General features: G+C 45.5%; 1 protein-coding gene across 1 annotated transcript in view; it reads right to left on the bottom strand.

The window, feature by feature from the left end:
* Window positions 1-22,502, bottom strand: part of LOC147707790 (cystatin-like) — a 50,837-nt gene extending 28,335 nt beyond the window's left edge. The window contains exon 1 of the mRNA XM_086926638.1: window positions 22,043-22,502. Within this exon, the coding sequence (XP_086782764.1) occupies window positions 22,043-22,267 (225 nt within the window). The 5' untranslated portion in view covers window positions 22,268-22,502. The remainder of the gene's footprint in view (window positions 1-22,042) is intronic.
* Window positions 22,503-24,086: the final 1,584 nt, after the last annotated feature.

Genomic DNA, 24,086 nt, shown 5'->3' with positions numbered 1-24,086 from the left:
CATGTGCTTGGTTAAATTCATCCAAGCTTTAGTTTAGCATTGCTCCATTTACCTTGTCCTCATATTGGTCCTTAATATCATTTTTAGGTCTTGCCTGCACAGCGCGCATACGCTGTATAGGAAAAAGACCTTTTGGGATCGGTTCGCTTTTAGCCCTAAAAACGTGCACGCGTTGCATTGCTTTCAATGGCAACTCATGCACGTTTGGCGATTCCCAAGCGGGAGGGAGCTTTGTCGCCATGTGTTAGCAATTATCGCTCCTGGCGCTGCTCGCTCCCGCAAAGTAAATGCTTTCACTTCTGCCGATATTTATTATTATTATTTTTTTTACTTTTAGTAAAGTATTCAGCGCTGTTCTGGAGCAGTATTTGAAACTACTACTGAACTTCTTGTTGTAACGGCCACCATGAATATGCAGTTCTGCCATAATATAGTATGACCTGCTGTAAAAGTATTCTGCGCTGTTCTGGAGCAGTATTTGAAACTATTACTGAACTACTTGTTGTAACTGTCACCATGAATATGCAGTTCTGCCAGAATATAGTTAAATATAAATTATGAATGAATGACTCCACGTCGTCTGGTTTGTATACATGCCAAATTATGCAATCTTGAGTATGTATGCTCCGATAAATCGTTCTTGCAGCGTTGCATTAAAAATAACAAAGCTTAACCACAGCTACCAGAATGCAAAGAAACTCAGATCTGCGTGAGCTATTGGCACCTGCGTCCGGAGGGCGCATCAGTGAGTGCAAGCTTCTCTCACCTTACCTGATGAGCGGCCCCAGTTGCAGGAGGTGCATGAGTAGCATGAGCAGCAGCACCAGCGGCCAGTCCCGCCCCAGGTCTCGGTGAATAAAGGAGAGCGTCAGCTGGACCATGACCGACGGCACCATCATGAAGAGCAGAGTCAGCCCCATCCAGAAGGAGTCCTCGGAGTGGCTGTAGTCGGCGACCAGCACACAAGAGGCAACGAACTCCCCACAAAAGAGCAAGGTGGCGATGAGGATGCTGGAGCTGGGCAACCGGCACACTCCATTGTTCACCGCGGGGGCGTCTTTTCGGACACCCCAGTGGGGCTATGGCTTACGACGCCCATTCTTGGGCTCCGCTGCCCTCCAGGGATCCACTCCTTCACACTTTGACAAGTAGAAACTTGCAAAACACCTCCCGAGAGTTACCAAAATAGGCACCACTTTCTGCGCTCAGGGTACTGCATGCAGTCCTATGGGGAGAAAGCGCCTCCTTCCCTTCCAAACTCAACGAGGTGCCTTCACTGCGACCATGACTGATCCCTTTGGCTTCCATTATTCTACAATCAACAATGAACTATAAGTTCCACTGCATCTCAAAACTGGGTTTGTTGAAAAGACTTTCCAACATGAACAAGTGAGCAACCAGGCTGCTCACTTCCTAATAAATGATTCCATTCATTCTGCCAGGTTATAACACACTGTTAATTTTCTTTGCAGCCAGGTGAGTTGAAACCCCGTCTCCAGATGCTTTTCCAAATACCATGAAAATAAACTCTCTACTGCGCCATTGCTGCTTTCGGCGCCAAGCAGGCAGAGATGGCTTTCCACTGCTGGCAGACAACGCCTGTGGCCTCAGAAGACAAAAAAACAAGCATTGGCATAGCCAATAGTTCTCGCCTTTGGGGCCTTATAAGTATTTAGTTAAGCAGCACAATATCCTTCCTGCAACAACATCAACTGTTGCATGGCTAAACACTTATAAGGTCCTAAAGGCGGGACCTATTGGCTATGACAATGCTTGTTTAATTTTCTGAAGCATTTTCAGAATAGCAATAGCTAGCCTGGAGCGATACCATAGGATGGGAGAATGAAACGAGAGCACAACATCCCTGGCCAGAAGAACAGTTCTATTTGCTTCCTCATTTAGGGTTCTTTCTCCAGGCCGGAGAAGTAGTTTCCCAATGTGCAATCGTGACGCAAGTGACAGCATTATATTGTTCTTTACCATGCTGCCTCACTCAAATATAGTGACCAACTTTTCTATAATGTTTTCACTTTCACAGGTGTTTTCCACTTTCCATCACTCGCAACCTTTTAATCCTTCAGTTGTGCTGGACCAAGGTGCACCACCTGCCTCTTAAAAGAAGCCCTCAATAGTCACTCCTTGCTTTTCAGTAACTGTGACATCTCGTCACCGTCAGACTCCTAAATGGCCCTATACATGGCACACACAAACAGGTTTGTGTTTGGCACAGCACAGCAGCTCCTTCCCTACACGGGCACAGTGTCGTCTCCATGCCGCCACCCACCAACGTCTGCTACTTAAGTGTTTCTCACTAGATTCACAGACATCCTTCTTCCGATCTTTTATTTTTTATTTATTTATTTATTTATGCATTTTTATATAGCGCGGACTTTACCCGAAGGTGTCAGAGCGCTTCACAAAAGGAACAGAAATGAAATATAATGAGAAACATTACAAAAGAACAGATTACAAAAGCAAACGTTACGTTACATAAGGTAATAGTGACATTTGTGAGCAAACAAAATACATGAGGTAGTAAAAATTGTGAGCAACCAAAAATACATGAGGTAGTAAAGGTAATAGTGACAATTGTGAGCAAACAAAATACATGGAGGTAGTAAAAATTGTGAGCAGCCAAAAATACATGAGGTAGTAAAAAGTGCACAGAAGGAAAAAGTGACAAGTGTGCAGTTACAAGAGAAAACAAAGTATCATTTGAAGTATAATACTGCAAAAGGTGCTAGACACTCAGGCACAAGAACAAGCGTTATGTAGGCAAAGGTGGCACTTGTGCCAGTATCAAAGGTAAAAACATGTGAAAGGTAGCAAACTGTGTGTTACAAGGGCAAAGTGGTGTGTGCATGTTACACAAGGGCACCAAACACAAGTACATGGAAAATACTCCAAAGAGGCAGACACTCCAACCCCAGGAATACACTGGGAGGCACTTCCATGGTCGTGGAAATTATCAGTAGTGGGAAGTCTTCCTCCAAATAACAAGAGGACGTGAAGTACTTTTGGAGGTGTCTCTAGAGGAGAACTTTGAGGTCCCTTTTGAAGGCCTGGGAGGAGGCGGAGGTCCGGAGCTGAGGCGGAAGGGAGTTCCAGATTCTCATTGCGTTGCCTGAAAAGGATTGGGCCATTGTTCTCTCCTTCTTGAAAGTGGGAGGTTCAAGTAGTAGATTCTCCGCATTGCGTGAAGGTCTAGAGCCTCCAGAGAGTTTCAGTTTATTCGCCAGGTAGCGAGGAGAGGAGGAGTGCAAGGCTTTGTGGGTGATACAAGCGGTCTTGTAGATAGCTCTAGCCTCGAAGGGAAGCCAGCTATCGGCCTGAGACACCGATCACACCCTGAATAGTGCACAGAGTAGTGGAAACAAAGGATAGAGCCCTAACAAAACTCAGTCGCATGCCCAGTCAAGAAGGGTTTGGCAGATCTTCATTGGTTGCCACGCCCATGCTGATCTCAAACGCGGATGAACTAATAAAACAAGCCAGACTCTGCACTTTCCTACATGATCATGGTCGTTCAGGTTTTAAATCAAAATGCGTTCTAAGCATCAGGATTAAAGGTCAAAACTCAATAACAGATATATTGATACAGACTGAATTGAACGATTGAAATAGTAAGAAACGGACTAAATCATTTTAAAGGTTATACATAAATATTTACCAGGAGGCGACGGAAAAAAATAAACAGACACTGCCCTTGGCACACAAATTATTTTGCTCAAACGTCTTTCACTGCAAAGCAGTGTTTCATGCTTAAAGGTTTATACCCGGCTTTGTAAATGTGTTCATATCTATTTATAGACTTAAATATTTACATGCAAATTTATATTCACAAGTTTAAAAAGACCATCTACATATATACATTCCTCATTTGTATTTCATTTCAAATCTTCAAGCAATTAAAGACCAATCCCACAATAAGGTAAATCAGTACAAAGCAATCCCGATGAAAACGCCTCTCATCCATGAAGATCATCAAGATATGCTACCCACTTTACAAATGTACTTTAATAATAGAATTCAGCTACATTACCTATATTTTAATACTCTAACCGAAATATTGGTAAACTTTACAAGGAACAAAACTCAGAGGAAAGCGGAGTACAAAAAATATGGTCAAGTAAATATAGCACTTTAAATACATTATTCAGCATTATAAACAAGCAAATTAAACCCCAGTGAGTTTGACAATTCAGGTCTGAGCAAGTCCTAGCAGCTCCTTGGGCAGGGCGTCAAACCAGAAGAAAGAACAAACAGACAGGACAGAACCAGTCAAATCACAGACTTTCCGATTCCATCCAAGAAGGCAGGGCAGGGTTATCTTGGGCAAACATGTGTCTTGCCTTTGTGCTGTAATTTAAGGCGTGCATATGCAATTCGGGACAACTTATTATGACAAACTTGATTGATTTTATTACTCATGTTTCTGATCACAATGAATAACTATGTGCAGGAGCAGCCTGTGAGTGCCCTGTTCTTTACCCTGGAGGAGGTGGAATTGTATTAATGGGAACCTCGTGCCCAATTACTGCACCGTCCCGTGAGGAAGGCATAGTGAGGATTTGTACTGGCATTTACATGCCCTTCCAACGAGTTATTCGGTAGAGTAGACACCATGCCACTAGCACCATCTACATGCTGTTGAAAGTGCTGCACTTTCATGGGGCCTCAATGTGCCATTACATACTAATCAGCTTGCATACGGGGCAGTCTTTGAAGTCACTAATTCCTTGACTAGAGTACTCCAATGTGGTGAAGTGGCACTCTAGGGTGCTTTACTTACAGCACTTTGCCTCCATCTTGGATTTCTTTGCCTTAATGCATCGGTGACTTCACTAGTTTTAGAAAGAAGATCTGTTTGCACCACATTTATAGAGTGCGTCAACAGTCGTTTACCTTTAGAATATTCATGCTCTTTTGCATGTTCCCCAGAGTTTATATTCTTTATTGTCTCCTTGGTAACCTGTTAGCGCAGCTTCAAAAACTACGTTCTAACCTGTATTGTTCCGGTTTTCTTTCTGGGACATAGTACAGACTATCACAGAACCAATATATCCCACTGGTACGTATGCCACCTGCCAATATACTGAGTCTGAAGCTTTATTCTTGCCTCTAGATCATGAAGTGACTCAAAGCGCAGGCCTGCCAAAATATCATCCCCATCGGTTTCATGATTCCTTTTATTCCCACTGCAGTATATGCCCACCACACAGACATCAGTAACTGACTAGCCGTGGCTTTGACCACATCATGGTCCAAATGTGGCTCTATGAGCCCACTTGTCCCATGTTCCTAATCCAGCAAAACAGCTCTCCACATGTTCAGTGCTCCAGCCTAGACTTCAATGGGTTGACACGGCCATATTGGTTTCACTCCACTTATTTTTTTTAATGGGGAAATTCTCAGTAACTACCACCAATCACTCTCTTTCCCTTGTCCCAAAGTACTCCCATGTTGTCTTGGTGCCTCTTGCACACGCAACTAACAACCACTACCCTTCCTCTTTCACTTGTGCCCAGCTACATTTCAAGTTGTCTTTGCGCCTCAAGTACACCCTCAACATTTCATCCATACTAAGCTATAGAACATCACTTTTCTGCTTTGACTTGGTACGGCGTCGTTTAGCTCCATAACGATTGCGATAGAGCAAATATTTCAAAAACACATAACATGACACTTTACAGATTTAGACACGAAAACCTGGATGTGCACATTGAACAAAATACACAAAGTAATACAATAATAGAGACAAGTGAAGTAACAGCACTGTAAAATTGTGCTTGGGAGACTTTGAAAAAGAGAAATTAGATTGCTAAATAGTTATAGCACTTATTAATACATTTTCATAACAAGATTCCTTATAAAATGATGTTTTATTATTCACGTATGGTTGAAAACTAATGAATCTAAAGATGAGGCCTAACAGTTCCATTTCCTTTCATTGCAAATGCATTGTAATTAGATTGTCGTTCAATTATGTGATAAAATTAGGTAGGAAGTAGAAACTTACAGAGGTGATAGTAGAGACCTTAATGATTCATGGTATTAAAAATGTAAAAACGATTTTGGTAAAACGTTTTTTAGAATAATTTATGTGTATGGATAATGAAATAATGAAACATTTGAGGCAGTAGACCGTAGCTAAAGCTAGTCAACTTTGTGTAACAATACATTGGTGAAAGATTTATTAATATGGTTTTATTATGAAATAATGATTTGATACATTATATTTGATTCCAATTAAGTTCAATTAATGTAGAGCCTGATGTATGTATTTTAATCTTTAAACGTGTTTTTACTTGACATGCATTTTTCTCTTTACAAGCATAATAATTCACTGACATTTTTGCAAATGTTGCTTTATTTGTTCTGTGTATGTTTCCATAAACATACAAACAACTTTCTTTCGAAGTTCATGGTGGAATGGCTTGGTGGGAACGTCACCTCTCATCCGATGCCATTGCCTATTACACTGTATATTTTCTTACCATTGACAGACTTGTGAGGCCCGGAAAGCTACGTTTTCTCATGAAATGCCTGGGAAAGGTGTATTTTGTGACTACATACGTAAATTACTAGACTGACTAGTGGAGTGACAGACACCACATCATTGGCTTTCACTTTGCGTCGAATGTGGAATGCCACTTGCCTGCGTCGCAGGACTACAGGTTGCACCAAATGGTTGATGTGGAGGTGAACTAGGCGGGCTTTGAGGCAACCAATGCAGTGGAACAGCTGCTCAAACTCGTCCAGGAGACAGTCAATGGTGTTGATATGTACTCAAATGCGAACTGGACCAATTTGAGCCAGTCTGACATGTGGTACCTCAGCAACATTCCCACCCCTCCTTCTGTGACATTGACCTTTATTTTGGTGGCTTGCCCTTGGTGGCTGACGGTAGTGGCGAAGACACCCACAAGTGGGAGGCACATGGAGGTGCCATAGGTGTATACCCTGGTGGTGGTGAGGCGTAATACTGGTGGTGATACCATCCGTTTATAAAGCAACAGTGGTAAAATGTTGATTCAGTCTCCGGTGTCCATGAATGCCACCAATGGTTGTCTGTCGAGCTGTATTTGGCACTTGGGAGCATGACGGATCCGGCCAGGGCTCAGATCTACTATGTGGATGACATGGATTGTGCCTTCTGACTCTTCATCTTCCCCAAGCCCTGAATCTGTGTCTATCTGGTTTTCCGTCGTCTTGGAGAATTTTGCTGCTGGCATTGATCAGCAGACTTTAGCGTAGTGGTTCATTTTGCAGCGTGCGGAACATTTGCAACCTTTTGCTTTGTGCTGGGCGCAGCGACAGCAAAGTGACACTCACACTCACTCTAATGTGGTTCAGGTGCTGCCTCCGTGCAGACCCGCCTATTTATTTATGCCCACGGTCACATAACTACAGGCGCAACCAAACAGCTCACTACAGGTTGGGGTGCGAAGGCGAACACCCGTGAATGGCCTGCCACATTACAGGGAACAAGACCAAGCAACAATGAGGAGAAACTGACAACAAGGGGAAATAAGGGACACCAAGAGCCTATATGAGATCTATTGGCTTTGTCAAAGTGTTTTAGCCATGTTGTATAGCAGCAAGGCAGAAAGTTTAAAAATAAAATGAAAAGCGGTTATGGCACGCTTTTTTTTAAATTACTTTCAGTCATGTTGCTACACAGCATATGCGCTGCTGTACAACATGCCCACTCATTGACAAAGCCAACAGATCTCATCTTGTGGGGGAGAACTATTGGCTTTTGCTATGATTGATTTATGTCTGGATTCTAAGTCAGGTGTGGCAATGTGTATATTTATGTGTGTGTCTTATATGGACTGGGGTTTGTGTATTCAATGTATCCCCGTCTCCATGACAAACTCTCCCTCCATGGGAGAAGAGTTCTGATTTAGAATGGTAATTTTGTTAAGGGAACTGTGAGGATCAGTTATGTGTGGCAGTTGATGGTGGTGGCTGGAGTTTCTTTCATGGAATAAACTTGAAGTTTTAATCTCACTTTTACATGGAGCGTCTGTATCCTGCCTTCCTGAGTATAACATTTCACACTGGCGACGAGGAAAGATACATATCCATGATTACAAAGCGCAATGGATTAGCACAAACTTTCAAGTGTGGATGGATCACAAGCCGTTACAGGAGGTGTTTGAGAAAAAAAAGTTTGGACTGCATTTCATCCAGAATATGTAAGTGGCTGGTGGCCCTTCAAGAGTTCCAATTTGGGGTTTCATATTTGCCAGGCTTTCACAACAACGTTGTGGTTGGTTTGTCGAGGCTGGCTGTGGGCTCCAGGGTAGATGGTAATGAGGAGGAAAATTGGTGGAAAGACGATGAGGTCAAAGTATGCAGTGTGACAATGAGATGTGTAACAGAGAAGGAGTGGGAGCAACAAATAGAGAAAGACGAAGTTGTCAAAAATGTAAAGCAGTTTGTACTGGCTAGAGATCACACTTGGAAAAAAATTAAGATTTTTCGGGTTTGTGAAGGTTTTTGATGAACTGTGGGTGAGTGACGATATTCTTATGAGAGGGTATAAATTAGTTTGCCCTCCACGAGTTAGAGAACATCTGAGACAGCTTGCTCATCAAGTGCACCAGAGAATCAGTAGGATGAAAGAGATTCTTAGGTGTGTGTATTAGTGGCCTGGCATTGAAATTGTAGTGGAGAGAATTGTGAGAGAGTGTGGCGAATGCAGGTTGAGTGGCAAGAATGTGAAGGTTGGATGTTCTCCCATGGGTTGTCCTGACATTCCCAATGATGCTTGGTAAAACGTTGCATAGGACATTGTTGGTATCATTATTGTGGGTGTGTCTCCAAATATTTGTGATTATGAACATGCAGTCTGGATGGCTGGAGGTGGGGGTGACCAATGAGAGTAATTCCTCTGCAGTCATTATATTTTTAACTGAGGTGTTGCAAGGGAAGGGAATCCTAGGACAATTCTTACTGATAACGAGCTGCAACTGATTTCAAAAGACATGGAGTTGTTTCTGGGTGAAAGGGGTATATCACATTGAAGGTGTGCCGTATATCATCTAGAAATAAATGGGATGATTGTAAAATGCAATGGAACATTGATAGAAGCTGTTCAAATCGCTACAAATAATAGCATATTTTGGGTTCAGGTGGTAAAAAAGTGTGGAAGAGTACAGATTTACGCCTCATTCTACCACAGGAGTAAATCCATTTGTGATGCTCAAGAACAGAAGACCTTATATCGTGGTGGACCCTCCTTGGGTGAGAATTTACACTACAGATGAGGTGAGGAATCGGGAGATGATGGAGAAAAGCAAAGAGAGGGAAGTGCAAAAATAGAATGAAAGAAAAGTGAAGTACGATAGTCACAAGGCAGCTAAGCCAATGCTCAGAAATGTGGGGAATCTTGTCAAGGTGAAGCTGTCTGAAAGAATCAGCGATTCATCTCATTTTAGTAGGACCTACAAGGGAACAAAAGTGTTTGAAGGGGCAGCCAAGTTGGAGGATGGACGCATATAATCATATTGTAGTTGAGAAGAAATGATTCCGCTGATGTTTATTTTGCTAAGAGGGAAGGTATGTGGTAATGTATATTTTTATATGCGTGTCTCATATGGACTGGAATATGTGGATCCATGGTATCCCAGTCTCCATGACAAACCTTTCCTACATGGGAGAAGATTTCTAATTTAGAATGGTACTGTTCTTGTTGTTAAGGGAACTTTGAAGGTATGTTATGTGTAGCAGTTGATGGCGGTGATTGGAGTTTCTTTCATTGAATAAACTTGAAATATAAGTATAGGATTTCATGCCAGGCATCCATTAGTAGACTTTATGTACAAAAACATCACCACACTGTAGGACAAGGAGGAGGTGTGCACATACAAGGCGGAAGCAATGATCGGAGAGGGGGCCAAGAGCATGGAACAACAGAGGGTTTAGGGGGAGGGAGGGAGAGACGGCCTGTAAAAATACACACACTAAAGTAGAACCACAAGGGAGCTGTGCAAGGAGAACGTGAGAAAGCAACGATGACGGGGGTCCGGGTGCAATAACATGCAGGGGTGGGGGCTGTAAGTAAGGCAGCCTGCAATCACACACATGCACTGAAATGGAGTGCTGGGTGCAAGTAAAGACAGTGGCGGGGCTAGAGTGGAGATGGGAACAGTCCAGTCCGAACTCATGGTCTGAAAAGTTTCAGCACTGGACTGTTCCCATCAGGCACAGGGTCAAGATTGTTTTGCATATAGCTGTGTCTGAACTGGGGTAGCAAAGTGAGCTAAAGAACGATGATGGATTCAACCCAGATCTGTGTCTGGGGTGAGTGTCTAAAAAGTTTCAACCAGGGGCGGCCTTAGGCATGTGCAAGCTGTGCACCTGCACAGGGCCACCAAACCCCAGGGGCCACCATGCCAATATATATCCTTAATATAATAATCCTCTGAGGATGGATACATATTTGCGTGGTGGGCCCCGGCATCGATTTGGTGGTCTCCAGCTCTTTCCACTTCCAAACACCCTGCCCCCCCCCACTCCCCCCCCTCTTCACTGGCCTCCGCGCTCCGCCCCGCCCGGACCCCCTCTTCCGGGGCCCCCTTCCTACTCTCCCTGCCCAGGGCCACCATGAGCCTAGAGCCGCCCCTGTTTCAACGCTCCGTCCATCATCTCCTTGTGTTTCCTTTGTTCGCCCAAAGTTGGCAGGGTATGCCCAGACGTGGGTCCCTTGCTCACTTTGCCACTGGATTCAAGCTAGCCGGGCTGTTAGTCCAAAACCGGTCCCAGGATGCTTGTTTCCAGTCCAGGGAAGAAATAGCTTGGCAGTTCGGGCTGGACTGTTGCCATGAGGCACAGGGTCAAGACTGATATGGTATATAGCTGGGTGTGAACTGAGGTGGACAAGTGAGCTAAAGAGCGATGATGGATTCAACCCATCCATCATGGCTCCGTCCATCATCATCTTGTGTTTGCAATGTAATGAGGATGTCAGATTTCAAATTACAGGCACCAATTTTCAAAAGTTTACAGAAGATAAACACCCAGATAGCACAGAACGACCTCCAAGAAAAAAACTAAAAAGGTAATGAAAGAAGATGTATTTGCCAAATGAATGTGAAATTCCCTACCATTCACTGCGAGATTGCCCAACCTTTTTGGCAACAGGTCCAACTATCTATGGCATTTATTTTTTAATTAAAGCATATTAAACTGTCTAGCAGCCATAGAATTATTAGTTAACCCCTTCAGCGCGGCGCAAATTTTCGCGCTGTGCTGAAGGTTCTAATGAGCCGATAGGCTCATGACGGAACGGTTCCGTCATGAGCACAGCTCAACCGACGCTCATGACGGAACCGTTCCGTCATGAGCATGGAAGGGGTTAAAACTGAATTTCTGGCTGCAATGGCAGAATTAGCTCACATTTTATGAATTTAAAATACATTTTATTATGTTGTATTATAAAATATTGTCTTTTATTCTTCATAAGTGTGTAATATGTTATGTTTTTTGCCTAAAAAAACTAATAGGATTTATTTTAAAAAAGGAAGAAAAACAAAGATACATAACAATTGACTCAAAGTGACTCCAGCCGCACCAACAGACACCAAAAAGAAGATCCCCTGGCCTACTGAGACGTACAGGAACGACTACACGCCCTCCTCTTCATTACCCGTTTACCCCATGCTTTACTTTCCACTTCGAATTTTCCTCACATGTTGTTTTCAACATTAAAACAATCAAAAATAGATGACTCAGAGGGCAGAGAATACAATTTAAACAGCGAGTGGTGGGAAAAAGAGTGGAGCGGGAAATGCCATAACACTCAGGAGACTGGAAGCAAAGATTGGGTGACTCCAAAGGTGATCAGTGGCCTCAAGACACTCCTCTCCACTTTAGCAGCTGCAGTGCAGTTTGTAAACGGGCCAATGAAACATCGGTTAGTAATGTATGGCCCTCTTCTGTCTGCAGATAATAGCACATAAGTAGCTGAACTGAACAAGGGGCGTCAAAAAAATCCTGCCAAATGAGCTAAGTGCAGTGAAGGAAACAGATGATGGAAAGTTTTTTAAAAAAAAGACAAATAGAGTGAACATTACACTGAAAGATAAAGAAAAAGAGAAAAGGAAGAAACGTGGATGGAAAGAAGATGAAATGAAGGAAGGGCAGAAAAGGACGAATGGAAGGACAGATGAAGGGGAATGAATGGGCAGACCGAAGAGTGCAAGAAAGGGTAACAGAATAGATAGGAGGAAAACAGGATGGACAAAATGGTTAAAGAACCAATGGGCGAAAGGATGGGTGCTTGAATGGATGAGGCAAGAAAGGGCGAATTTAAGGGTGAATATATTGGAGGATTTATGGAAAGACGATACATGGCTGGAAGGAGGGATGAATGGAACTCTTCTAGGGAGGGCCAAGTTCAGGGTTTTCGTATTCTCGATGTTCATTATAGGTGGTGTTCAAAGTGTTATTTTTTATATGAGTCAGAATGGAGAGATAGTTGTGGAGTTTTGAGCGGTGACCTCACTGTTTTGCTGTCTGATCTTGCAGCTGCACTTTGGAAGCCGGTTAGCAATTCCCCGAATGTGTTGCTTGAAGTATCTATTCTGCCTGCAACAGTGTGTGTGTGGGGGGTGTGGAGAATATCATAAGACACGAGGGAGGGACTGGGGTGGTAAAAGAGGGCAAGGGGAAAGGCAGTCGAAAGGAAGAGCATTTGTGCATGAGACTCTGGGATGCACAACCACGTCTTTCTAGGTTTCCAAAGTCTGCTTTCATCAAGATTCCCACTTGGGGTCTAGCAATACATCCTGAGGAACCGTTCAATGGTGCACAATAAACGGATTTCCATGGGGTCCCAGGAGATAACCTTGCCAATCCGCTGCCTCCTATTAGTACCGCGCTCAGAGCGGCCTGTTGCCATTCCTTTTTAGGTCAAGCCTAGCGTAAGACTGGGTACATGCGCAGTCTCGCTGGCGAGATTTAATGATCATGGGGATGTTTTAAGACCTGCCCCTCTTTCCCATTTGCTGGCGTCTCCGTTTATGCTAAATGGTGGCCAGCCATTGGGAAAGAGCACTTGGTGACCGACTGCCCTAACTTACTGCTGGTGTAAAAGGTTGGTTATCTTTATGGGGAGAAACAGATGGCCCCATAAAGAAGATAATAAACCTTTTACGCGAGCAGGAAGTCAGGGCAGTCCGTCCAAGTGGGACGGCAGAAAAAGAGAAAATGACCAAGTCATGACAAGCGCTTGTCTTTTAGGTTGCTATGTGCTTATCTGTACAGTAAATTGTTTATTGACATGACAGATGTGGTGGATGTGTCTAGCGCTCCATTTCTTCATGGACGAGAGTGCTTTATATATAGAAGCAGGGCAGCGGCGGGTCTTATGGTAAAAGGTATGTATACTGGATTATTGCGGTGACATGACCTGGGAGACCCGAGCAGCAGCCCCGCAGACTCATCATTTCAAGAGTCAATGCTTTTATCTTTCATTTATTAGGTTTTTGTCTGGCTCTGCGGGAGGGCTATTTTTGGACTCCATAAGCTTGTTTGCGTCCCCTACCACCCCTCATTCGGTGAAGTTGCAGATGCAGATGTGAGCCTCTGCCCTCACCCATTCCCCAGAGCCTCTAACCACTTCCCTCCCTGGAAGTGCTTCACCCTTCCTCGCCCCGGCGCTCTGAGCTCAGGTGCAGGTTGTGTGCTCTCCTCGTCCCAGCCCCAGTCGCATCATGGATAACGACACACACTGCCCCCCCCCCACACACACACAAACACACACACCACCCTGCAGCGCTGAGTAGATGTACAGGTGGATAGCACATCTAGTGCTTCCAATGGATTCCATAACACGAGGCACACCAGGCACATTATTCAATTGTTCTAATTGTAACGGTAGGGGCACAAGTGTCGGCAATGTTAAAAGGCAGAAACTAACCTTATCGACAAGGAAACGTTTTTGGCAGCTAGACTATCGCCCGCAGCCCACGCCCAGAGAGCCAAATCCGCTTACAGGCAGTGCCGAGTGTAGGTACAGGCAGGTGTGAGTACAGGTACAGGCAGGCGTAGGACCAGGCAGGTGTGAGTACAGGTACAGGCAGGCGTGAGTACAGGTACAGGCAGGGAGGACTACAGGTACAGGCAGGCGTGACTACAGGTACAGGCAGGGGCGAGTACAGGTACAGGCAGTGCTGAGTGCAGGCAGGGGCAGGGCATCTCACCCGCCGCACTGAGGTTCACAGATGTAGGAAGCAACCTCCCTGTATGTAGCCACAGGCACATAGTGTAACACTACCACACAGGGAAGTAGCGCAGGCCCTTGCAGCCTCTTCGGGGGATTTGGGGGGGGGGGGGGAAATGCAATACTTCATGGGCCCACTTCAACCCCAGGCTAGTGAATATCTATGAGATACGTGAGGCTCCGGGCCCCTCTTCGCATTTGCAGTGTTGGTAGGGGGCGGCTCATCATTTTATGTCACGCCCTCCTCTCCCAGTACTGGGCAGGGATGTGGGCAGATAACTGCCACTACCCCCTCTTCTGTACCCAGTGTTACCCCCTCTTCGGTACCCAGTGAAAGCCCAGGTGCATGGAGTTGGCCGCAGACGTCTTGTGAGTGGAGATAGCTCGGCAATCAGTCTGATGGTGCTGCGCCCAGAGGCCGAGAGAGGGTGTGGCCTAATGACCGAAGCTTGGACTGGGGATCCTCCACGTTCCATTTCAGTCTTGCGCTCAACATCCTGTGATTCTAGGGGAATCACCTAATCTTCCCCCGGCTAAAACATCTGGCCTTTTTTAGCATATCCTGGTACTCACATGAAGTGCTGTAAATCCTTTGGGCAAAACAATAACAAGCATACAGTCCCTCCCCGACCCTAACAGCTGAAGAAGTCAAAGTCCCACCCCTCACCGACCAGCACAGGCGAAGATGCATGCATACAGGTCTTTCCCCCGCACTCTCACTTGACTGTAGACACAGACAGAAACCTCCTGTCCCATTGCTGAGCCAGGTAACAGGCATGCAGCGCCCTGCCACTTTACCCCCGGGCTGAGCCCGATACAGGCAAGTAAGAAGTACCTTTCTCCAATCACTTGCCCAATGCAGGCAGTATCCCCTACCCACAAACAGGTCCATCTGATATCTATACTCACAGCCTTAAACTGCTCCTGCACGATAGGGGGTGACCGGATATGTATATGTGGACGTGATCTCCAGGGAATGGGGGAGGGGCTGGTGTGCGTGTCCTAGAGAGGAGTGAGCCGGTCTTGCATGAACGAGTTAAAGAGGGGGACTGAATGGCACAAAACTGGACCGGAAGAGGACTCTGTGACTCGTAACTTAAATGGCATTTATAAAGCGCTACACCTGACGAGGCGTTGAAACTTAATTAAATACTATAAGTCATTTTCGCATATGTGCTTATAGTATTTGTATACCTGAATATAAAGGGGGAAATAAAAGCTTCAATTTTGATTGCTGGCCAGATGTGTTTGACTAGAACAACCAAGCGTGCTTTCAAAGAGATTACTCTGCCTGCAAGCTCCCAGGGGTGCCTTGCATTGTTCTAGGAAGGATGAAGGGCTTTGTCAGCCCACCGGACTTCGAACACTCGCTAGGGGACCAGGCGTCCTGGATTTACGGGTTTTAAGTGAGGATCGACTAAAAACAAAGGGATTCAGTTAGCAGTATTTATCAGAAAGCATTTAAAAATGTAATTAACAGGCATGATACTAGGTTTTAAGGCTGCATTTCATTGAGTCCGTTTGTCCCTCTGTATTTTCAAGTTGATGAGCGTTGTCATTTAAGTCATTCTGAGTCACTGGCAGACGTAAAATGTCAGTCCTTTTTCTATGTTTGCTACATGTGACGGTTTTTGGTTTTTAAAATCTGGTCACCCTAACACCCCAGTTACTTACTACTTTAATGCAGACCTCCAAAGCATGTAATTACCAGCTACTTTACTAGTAGCGAATAAATCAGTTGTGGCTCAGATAAAAGAGTAACTACAGTTTCCCCATTACGGAAATAGAGGAAATTGGATACAGATCACCCACAGCAAACCCTGGGAAGGAATCAGCAGAGAAGAGAGGGGCACACTGCAGACTGCTGGCTCTGTGTCACCTCTGAGCCATCGATCAGGATGATCCACTGAGCCACTGGCCCCCACGATGAGCTCTGACATCGCTGAGCCCTCTGAAATTGTAAAGACCTTACTTACACATTCACACTTCCTCTCTTCAGTCACAAGGGTTTACTGGATCCAGAGGGTTGAGCATTATTCAGCGATGCCCTGAGTCTTTCGACCTTTTAAATATCTTCAAGGCTGACAGAAGAGGGAACGGGGTGGTTGGATGGGGTCAGAGTGGACATTATTTTTCAGGTCCCATGCTGTTTCAGGGCTCTGCATTAGTCAAAGATTTTGAAGCAAGCCTGCCATGTTTGTTAATGATCAAGACCATGCCACAGGAATATTGCAATTGTGTGGCTATGGGGTTTTTAATTTTCAACACAATCCATCATCTCTACTGTATAATCTGCAGGTTTGATCAAAAAAATAGTTTCTAGCTCAAACGAATCAAAGTTGCTAAAAATGCAGCAACAATTAGTTGCAGCGCAGTACAAGGCTCTTTGCAAAAGTTGAATAGTCCTTTTTCTGTTGCTTATTACTGTATTAGGTCTCACCTTTCATTAAGTTAAAGCCATTTGCTTTGCTATACAATACCATTAGCAAAGCAAATGGCTTTAACTTAATCAAAGGCGAGACCTATTGCATTTTCAATGCTTGTTGGAGTTGGTAGCAGTCCACCGAATACTTGTGTGGAGATCATCCTTCAAAGACCGCAAGCAGTACTTGCACAAAGCAGATCTACACATCTCAAAACATTGAGATGGAAGTTTCAGTGAATTTCTTAGAGAGCAATGGAAGCACTTGTTTGAGGAAGGTAAGATATGAAATGGATACAAACATGTTCTGGTGAAATGTCCATTTCTTGAAAGCTGAACTCCAGTAGTTTTTCGCTCATGGTGCTAAGCTCCTAAGCTTAACAAACAAAAACTCATATACTAATCCCAAGAGGTTAACTTTATCTTACCCGGTAAGGCCTTCTACAGCTACTCTGTACCTGTCAGCTTCTTGTACCAAAAGAGGCAGAGATTTTATGATAAAGGTAAAATGTGTAGGGAAAGAAGGAAATCAAGTGACAGGTAATATCAACAGTTTGTGGGAAAAATCGTAGCCTACTTTTCTTCACCTACAGAAAGGGAGCATTTATGTTCCCCTACAAACGCTATACAGCCACCGAGAATCAAACGGGGCAAAGCCTGAGGGTTTCCCTTTGTCAAGAGTATGGGTATCTCAGGAAGCGGTCTGGAATTTGTAGTCCTTCATTTATACTGTAAAAGAAATCTACAATTTACATAATGCACACACAAAATTAGTAGTGTACATAACTTGACATCTCTAAGATTACTATACAGGCAGTCGGGTTCTCAACTAAAATTCCAATAAAGTACTATTAGCTTAATTTTAACTTAACTTAACTTTAAGCCAGGCGCCCAGCTAAGAACCCTTAATGTGTGAACGAACCTTTATTTTACAAAGATCGCTTGCCTCAGTTTGGTTATCAATCGGTCTAATAATCATAGGTCGAAGCAGGCAGGATCCATGAAGAATAACGTTCCCATTTATTTATTTATTTTTTTACAAAATACTACCCCTGCATTTTAGGTCTTGTCTATCAGACAGAGCAAGCAGCATTGTTATGAAAGGCCTTTCTTTTGTGGGTTCACCCAATATTATATTGCGCTTATTATGCCCATCCATTTCTTCCCATTGGTTGCCTTTATTGCCATTCTGATTTGGTTACTTCTTAGTCAGTGGAGCAGAGCCTCTTTGCCATACTTGTGACTGGCTGATTTGTATCCTTCATCAACTCAAGTTTAGGGAACTAATTTTTCTAATCATTTAAGCATCCCATGAGACTGCATGTGTTATCCTACTCTTTCCATGTTGCTCTCTCTGTCATGTGCTATGCATCCCCCGCCCAAGATTTGACCCCTTCCAGCTGTGCTGCTTTAACCTTCACACCTCATCTACTCCCCGTCTTGCATCGGCAAATACATTTTTTTAAATGAGTTTCATTTCATGGGTGCAGGTGTGTATGGTGACGCGCGGGAAATGACGCAGCCGCATCATAGAGTTTGTTTTAGGTCTCGCCTAGCTATTGTGTAAGCAATTGCTATGCGAGAGATTTAGAAGGGGCACCAGAAAATGCTCCCAAAGACCTTTGGAATGCGGTTTATGGCCAGTGCATGTGAGGCATTCAAGCCCGAAGCTGGCATCGGACTTGAAAGCAGCAGACTGCTTTCGCCAGCCACGCTCGGCCTCACTTCCTGCTCCCCCTCTTACAGCAATTAACTTTCGTTATCGCTCACACCCCATATGCTTGTTCCCTCCCACCTTTCCTTTGATGTCCGCTTTTCTTGTTGTTTACAAACCATTGCGTTGGTACACTCGCTCACAATTTCCGATGAATGAATGATGAAAACAGGAAGAAACCCTTCTTCCTGTTTTCATCATTCATTCATTCATACTGTGTGTGGTGCAAGCCTCACGCTGCTGCACGCCACAGGCTGCTGCACGGCACACACTGCTGCACGCAATACACTGCTGCACGCCACACACTGCTGCACGCCACACACTGCTGCACGCCACACACTGCCGCACGCCACACACTGCCGCACGCCACACACTGCCTGCTGCACGCCACACACTGCCTGCTGCACGCCACACGCCACACACTGCCTGCTGCACTCCACACACTGCTGCATGCCTCACACTGCTGCAAGCCGCACACTGCTGCACGCCGCAAACTGCTGCACGCCGCAAACTGCTGCACGCCGCACACTGCTGCACGCCGCACACTGCTGCACGCCGCACACTACTGCATGCCGCACACTACTGCATGCCTCACATTGCTACACTGCTGCACGCCTCACACTGCTGCATGCCTCACACTGCTGCACCCCTCACACTGCTGCACCCCTCACACTGCTGCACGCCTCACACTGCTGCACGCCTCACACTGCTGCACGCCTTACACTGCTGTATTGCTTCACACTGCTGCACGCCGCACACTGCTGCACGCCGCACACTGCTGCATGCCGCACACTGCTGCATGCTGCACACTGCCGCACGACTCACACTGCTGCACGACTCACACTGCTGCACGACTCACACTGCTGCACGACTCACACTGCTGCACGACTCACACTGCTGCACGACTCACACTGCTGCACGACTCACACTGCTGCACGACTCACACTGCTGCACGACTCACACTGCTGCACGACTCACACTGCTAAACGCCTCACACTGCTAAACGCCTCACACTGCTAAACGCCTCACACTGCTAAACGCCTCACACTGCTAAACGCCTCACACTGCTGCAGGCTGCACACTGCTGCAGGCTGCACACTGCTGCAGGCTGCACACTGCTGCACGCCTCACACTGATGCATGCAGCACACCTCACACTGCTGCATTACTCACACTGCTGCATTACTCACACTGCTGCACGCCACATGCTGCTGCACGCCTCACACTGCTGCACGCCGCACACTGCTGCACGCCGCACACTGCTGCACGCCGCACACTGCTGCACGCCACACACTGCTGCATGCCACATACTGCTACACGCCACACACTGCTGCACGCCTCACAATGCTGCATTACTCATACTGCTGCACGCCGTACACTGCTGCACGCCTCACACTGCTGCACGCCTCACACTGCTGCACGCCTCACACTGCTGCACGCCTCACACTGCTGCACGCCTCACACTGCTGCACGCCTCACACTGCTGCACGCCTCACACTGCTGCACGCCTCACACTGCTGCACGCCTCACACTGCTGCACGCCTCACACTGCTGCACCCCTCACACTGCTGCACCCCTCACACTGCTGCATGCTGCACACTGCTGCACAACCCACTGCTGCACGCCTCACACTGCTGCACGCCTCACACTGCTGCACGCCTCACACTGCTGCACGCCTCACACTGCTGCACGCCTCACACTGCTGCACACTGCTGCATTACTCAGCCGCGGCCAGTAGTGGGAGTACCGGCCAGGGGGTGACGTGGGGAGGGGGGAGGGGCAGGGTGGGGGGTAGTAATGTATGGATTACGGACTTTAAACGGTAAGTAAACATAAAAATAAATAAAACTAATTTTGTTACACACACTTCATCGCATTTGGTGATGCAGTGTGTGCAACGAAATTCGTTTTATAATTTTAATGTTTACTTACCTTTTAAAGTCCGTAATCCATACATTACAACCCCCCACCATGCCCCTCCCCACGTCACAGCCCGGATGGTACTCCCACTACCGGCAGCGGCTGGCATTACTCACACGGCTGCATGCTGCACACTGCTGCATGCCGCACACTGCTGCATGCCACACACTGCTGCACGCCACACACTGCTGCACGCCACACACTGCTGCACGCCACACACTGCTGCACGCCACACACTGCTGCACGCCTCACACTGCTGCACGCTGCACGCCTCACACTGCTGCACACTGCCGCACGCCACACACTGCTGCACGCCACACAACACCACCATATCACTCTAGGACACCGCCACATCACTCTAGGACACCGCCACATCACTCTAGGACACCGCCACATCACTCTAGGACACCGCCACATCACTCTAGGACACCGCCACATCACTCTAGGACACCTCCACATCACTCAGGGGCACCACTCTAGGGTACCACCACATCACTCGGGGACACCACCACATCACTCGGGGACACCACCACATCACTCGGGGACACCACCACATCACTCGGGGACACCACCACATCACTCGGGGACACCACCACATCACTCGGGGACACCACCACATCACTCGGGGACACCACCACATCACTCGGGAACACCACCACAGCACTCGGGGGCACCACCACATCACTCGGGGACACCACCACATCAATCGGGGACACCACCACATCAATCGGGGACACCACCACATCATAACAATGCTATTAATTTATATATTTTCAAAGCCAACACATAGCAAAAAAAAATGTTATTTACAATACCAATAGCTCACACTTTCCTAATGCGAAGACCTATTGCTTTGCAAATGCTTGTTTAGCACATGCTGCATAACATTGACAAAAACGCATTTTGACAATGTTGCACAGCACTGAGCAAAGCCAAAAACAATTGGTCCAAAAGGTAAGTCTTGTTCACTATGTCATTGCTTGTAGCTAAAAAGCAACTGGTCCTAAACGGTTACTGCTGTCTTAATTTTCCTCACGATGAAAAGAAAGGAGGGGGTCGCCGTACAGGGAGGAGAGAAGAGGGAGAGACAGCTAAAGAAACAGCCTACTCTCCAGGGTACCTTACTACTTTAGAGAAAAGTCGCAATGTGTGCATTTGGTCATCTAGCTTGGGGGCCAGTGTAGGCTTTAATTGATAAAGTCATTTGTAACTTCATAGCGAGAAAGTTACTTTTCGAGAGGTATTGTAAGTGTTGCGAGTTCTGCAATGCGCCCTTTAAATTAGGATCTATTTTTTTCGAAAAAAGGTAAGCGCTGGTACAGTCAAAATTCCTTTACTAAAAATATACCTTTTAAGCACTCGAAAACAATTTGTTTACATATCTATCATACAATTTTTTTTTAATTCAGCGGTCTATCCTTCTCTGTAACTTTTTAAAAAACTTACGATTTGCATTTTCACAATGCTCTCACGGGCTGTGAAGTCAAAGAGCTATGAGCTAAGAACACCCCCTGCTCCTCCTAAATCGATTTTTTTGGGCAGATTTATATAGCGCGAACTAGACCCGAAGTGGAGGGCTTTACATGGGCACCAGTTAAGTTACACAAGGACACATTAATCTTTGGTAAGCACAGGGAGATTAAAGAATCACAGGATGCTGAGCCGAGGTACGAGCCCGGTTCCCCAACATCAAAGTCGGCAGCTCTAGCCCTAAGGCTACATTCTCTGCCCGAATTGTTGGACCCACTGACCTGCCTCTTGACCTCGACCACTTCGGAGACTTTGAAGGCGAACTTGTCATTGCTGGCTTTGTTGTACTCTTTCATGGCGAAGCTCAGCGCCTTCTGCACACCGCTCTCATCGACGCTCACAGACTCGGGACCCCCAAGTAGCTTCGGTTTTCGTTCGGCGTCCGCCAGTACGGCAGAGCAAACAGCAGCGAAGACCAACGCCGGTATCATCCACGAAGCAGCCATGTTTGTCCACTCGCGAGAATTAACAGCTTCCCTCTTCAGCAACGAAAGGCACTCTCTCTCTCTGTCCCCGCTGACTGCCTCAGGAATGCAGTAAACAAGCTGTTCCAAGCCAGTCAGACTCACGGGGTCAGCACTGCAGCTGTCCAATGCGTGTGTGTCTCGCTCACCTCGTGACCGGGGCTTCACAGACCCTCAGAGCGAGCTTGAAAAGCAGAAGTGCTGGGCTCAGCTCCGCGCGTGACAACATGTCATAACCTAAAAAAAATAGATTTTGAGAGAGAATGAGGCAAGATGAGGAATTACCGGACTATTTATTTCTTTTCTCCTGGAGCTGTTTGGTGTCTGCTTTAAGAATGTGAATGTAATTAAGTCAAGAAAACTCGGATTTTATTACAAATTGCTACCCAGCCATGTGTTTACAAATGAGTAATTGCAAAGTGAGTGAATTTTAAAGCTTACATTTATTAATAGTTGCTTACACAACAGAGGGAGTGAAATCAGAAAGCATATTTTTTTCAAGCAACACTTCTTAAAAAAAATATTTGTTAACACACTTTTTAAACATTCAAATTATTTATTTTATGTTTTTTCTCCCTGGGACAATGAAAGCATATTACTCAAAGCTGGATTAATAGATGTCAATTCAACAAAATGCCCGGGGAGGTAAAAGTGATATCGCACACCCAATTGACTGCAATTAAATCACTGATAGTGTCATTATATGTCGACATCTTCCTAGGAAGTGATGTCTCATGACAATAACCATGATGATATTACAATAACTGACATTACTGAAGTGCCATATTAAATATAAGGTTCATATAGCAACACAATACAATTGTCTATTTTAGAGACTGTCAGACCTCGCATCCTGGGCGTGATTTCCCCCGACTTGATTGTCCTCTGACCTGTTTTGCTGTCTTCATTTTTAGTGGCTTTAGGACGTTGGACACTTTACTACTGCTAACTAGTGCTAAAGTCTTGTGCTCTCTCCCCTACTCACTTGCTCATTCCCAATTGGCATATTACATTTACTAAGTCCCCAGTACAGTGCACTACATTTCTCCAGGGGCTGTACATTAAATGCTACCAGTACTGGCTGTGCCACCCACTTTAGTAGTCCTTTAAACATGTTTCAGGCCTGCCACTGAGAGCCTGTGTGTGCAGTTTTTAACTGCCATGGCAACCTGACAAGTTTATCCTCATCCCAGGCCCAAACCTTACATTTGAAAGCATATAAATCACCCCTTAGATAGGCCTGGGACAGACTAAGGGCAGGGTGCAGTTTTACATGTCCTGATAGTGAAAAACTTTGTTTGTTACTTACGACTGCAAGCCCTATCGCTCCCATAGGTTAACATTGGGGTTACCTTATTATATCTTATAAGTGATATTCTTACTTAATTAATCTTTATTTCGATCACAAGATCATAAAAGATATACATTCAATCTTATACAAAATTTAAAAAGCATATTAAACAACATTAGTGATCAAGATAAAAACTGGAGTTTAAAAAATGTAGCACAATTTTGGGACTGTCTCAAGACTTCAGGTTTTCTAACACATCATTTTTACACGGCGACAACGAGCATACCACATGGAGGTTAAAAATTTAGATAGAGCAAATACTAAAGTGGGGGATAGGTCTGTCTTTAGGACTCTATATGCGGGTAGAAAAATTCTGAATCCCAAGTTCCTGAGCAAGGGGACTAGCCAATATTTCCTACTCCTTTCATACCCCCTGCAAAAAAAGACAACATGAACGTCATTCTCCTTTGAATGTCCACAAGCCGGGCAAATTTCTGAAGAGGAACGCGT

The sequence above is a fragment of the Lissotriton vulgaris genome, chromosome 6 (assembly GCF_964263255.1).
Source record: "Lissotriton vulgaris chromosome 6, aLisVul1.2, whole genome shotgun sequence".
Lineage (NCBI taxonomy): Eukaryota > Metazoa > Chordata > Amphibia > Caudata > Salamandridae > Lissotriton > Lissotriton vulgaris.
This window is presented reverse-complemented; position numbering and strand designations above follow the sequence as displayed.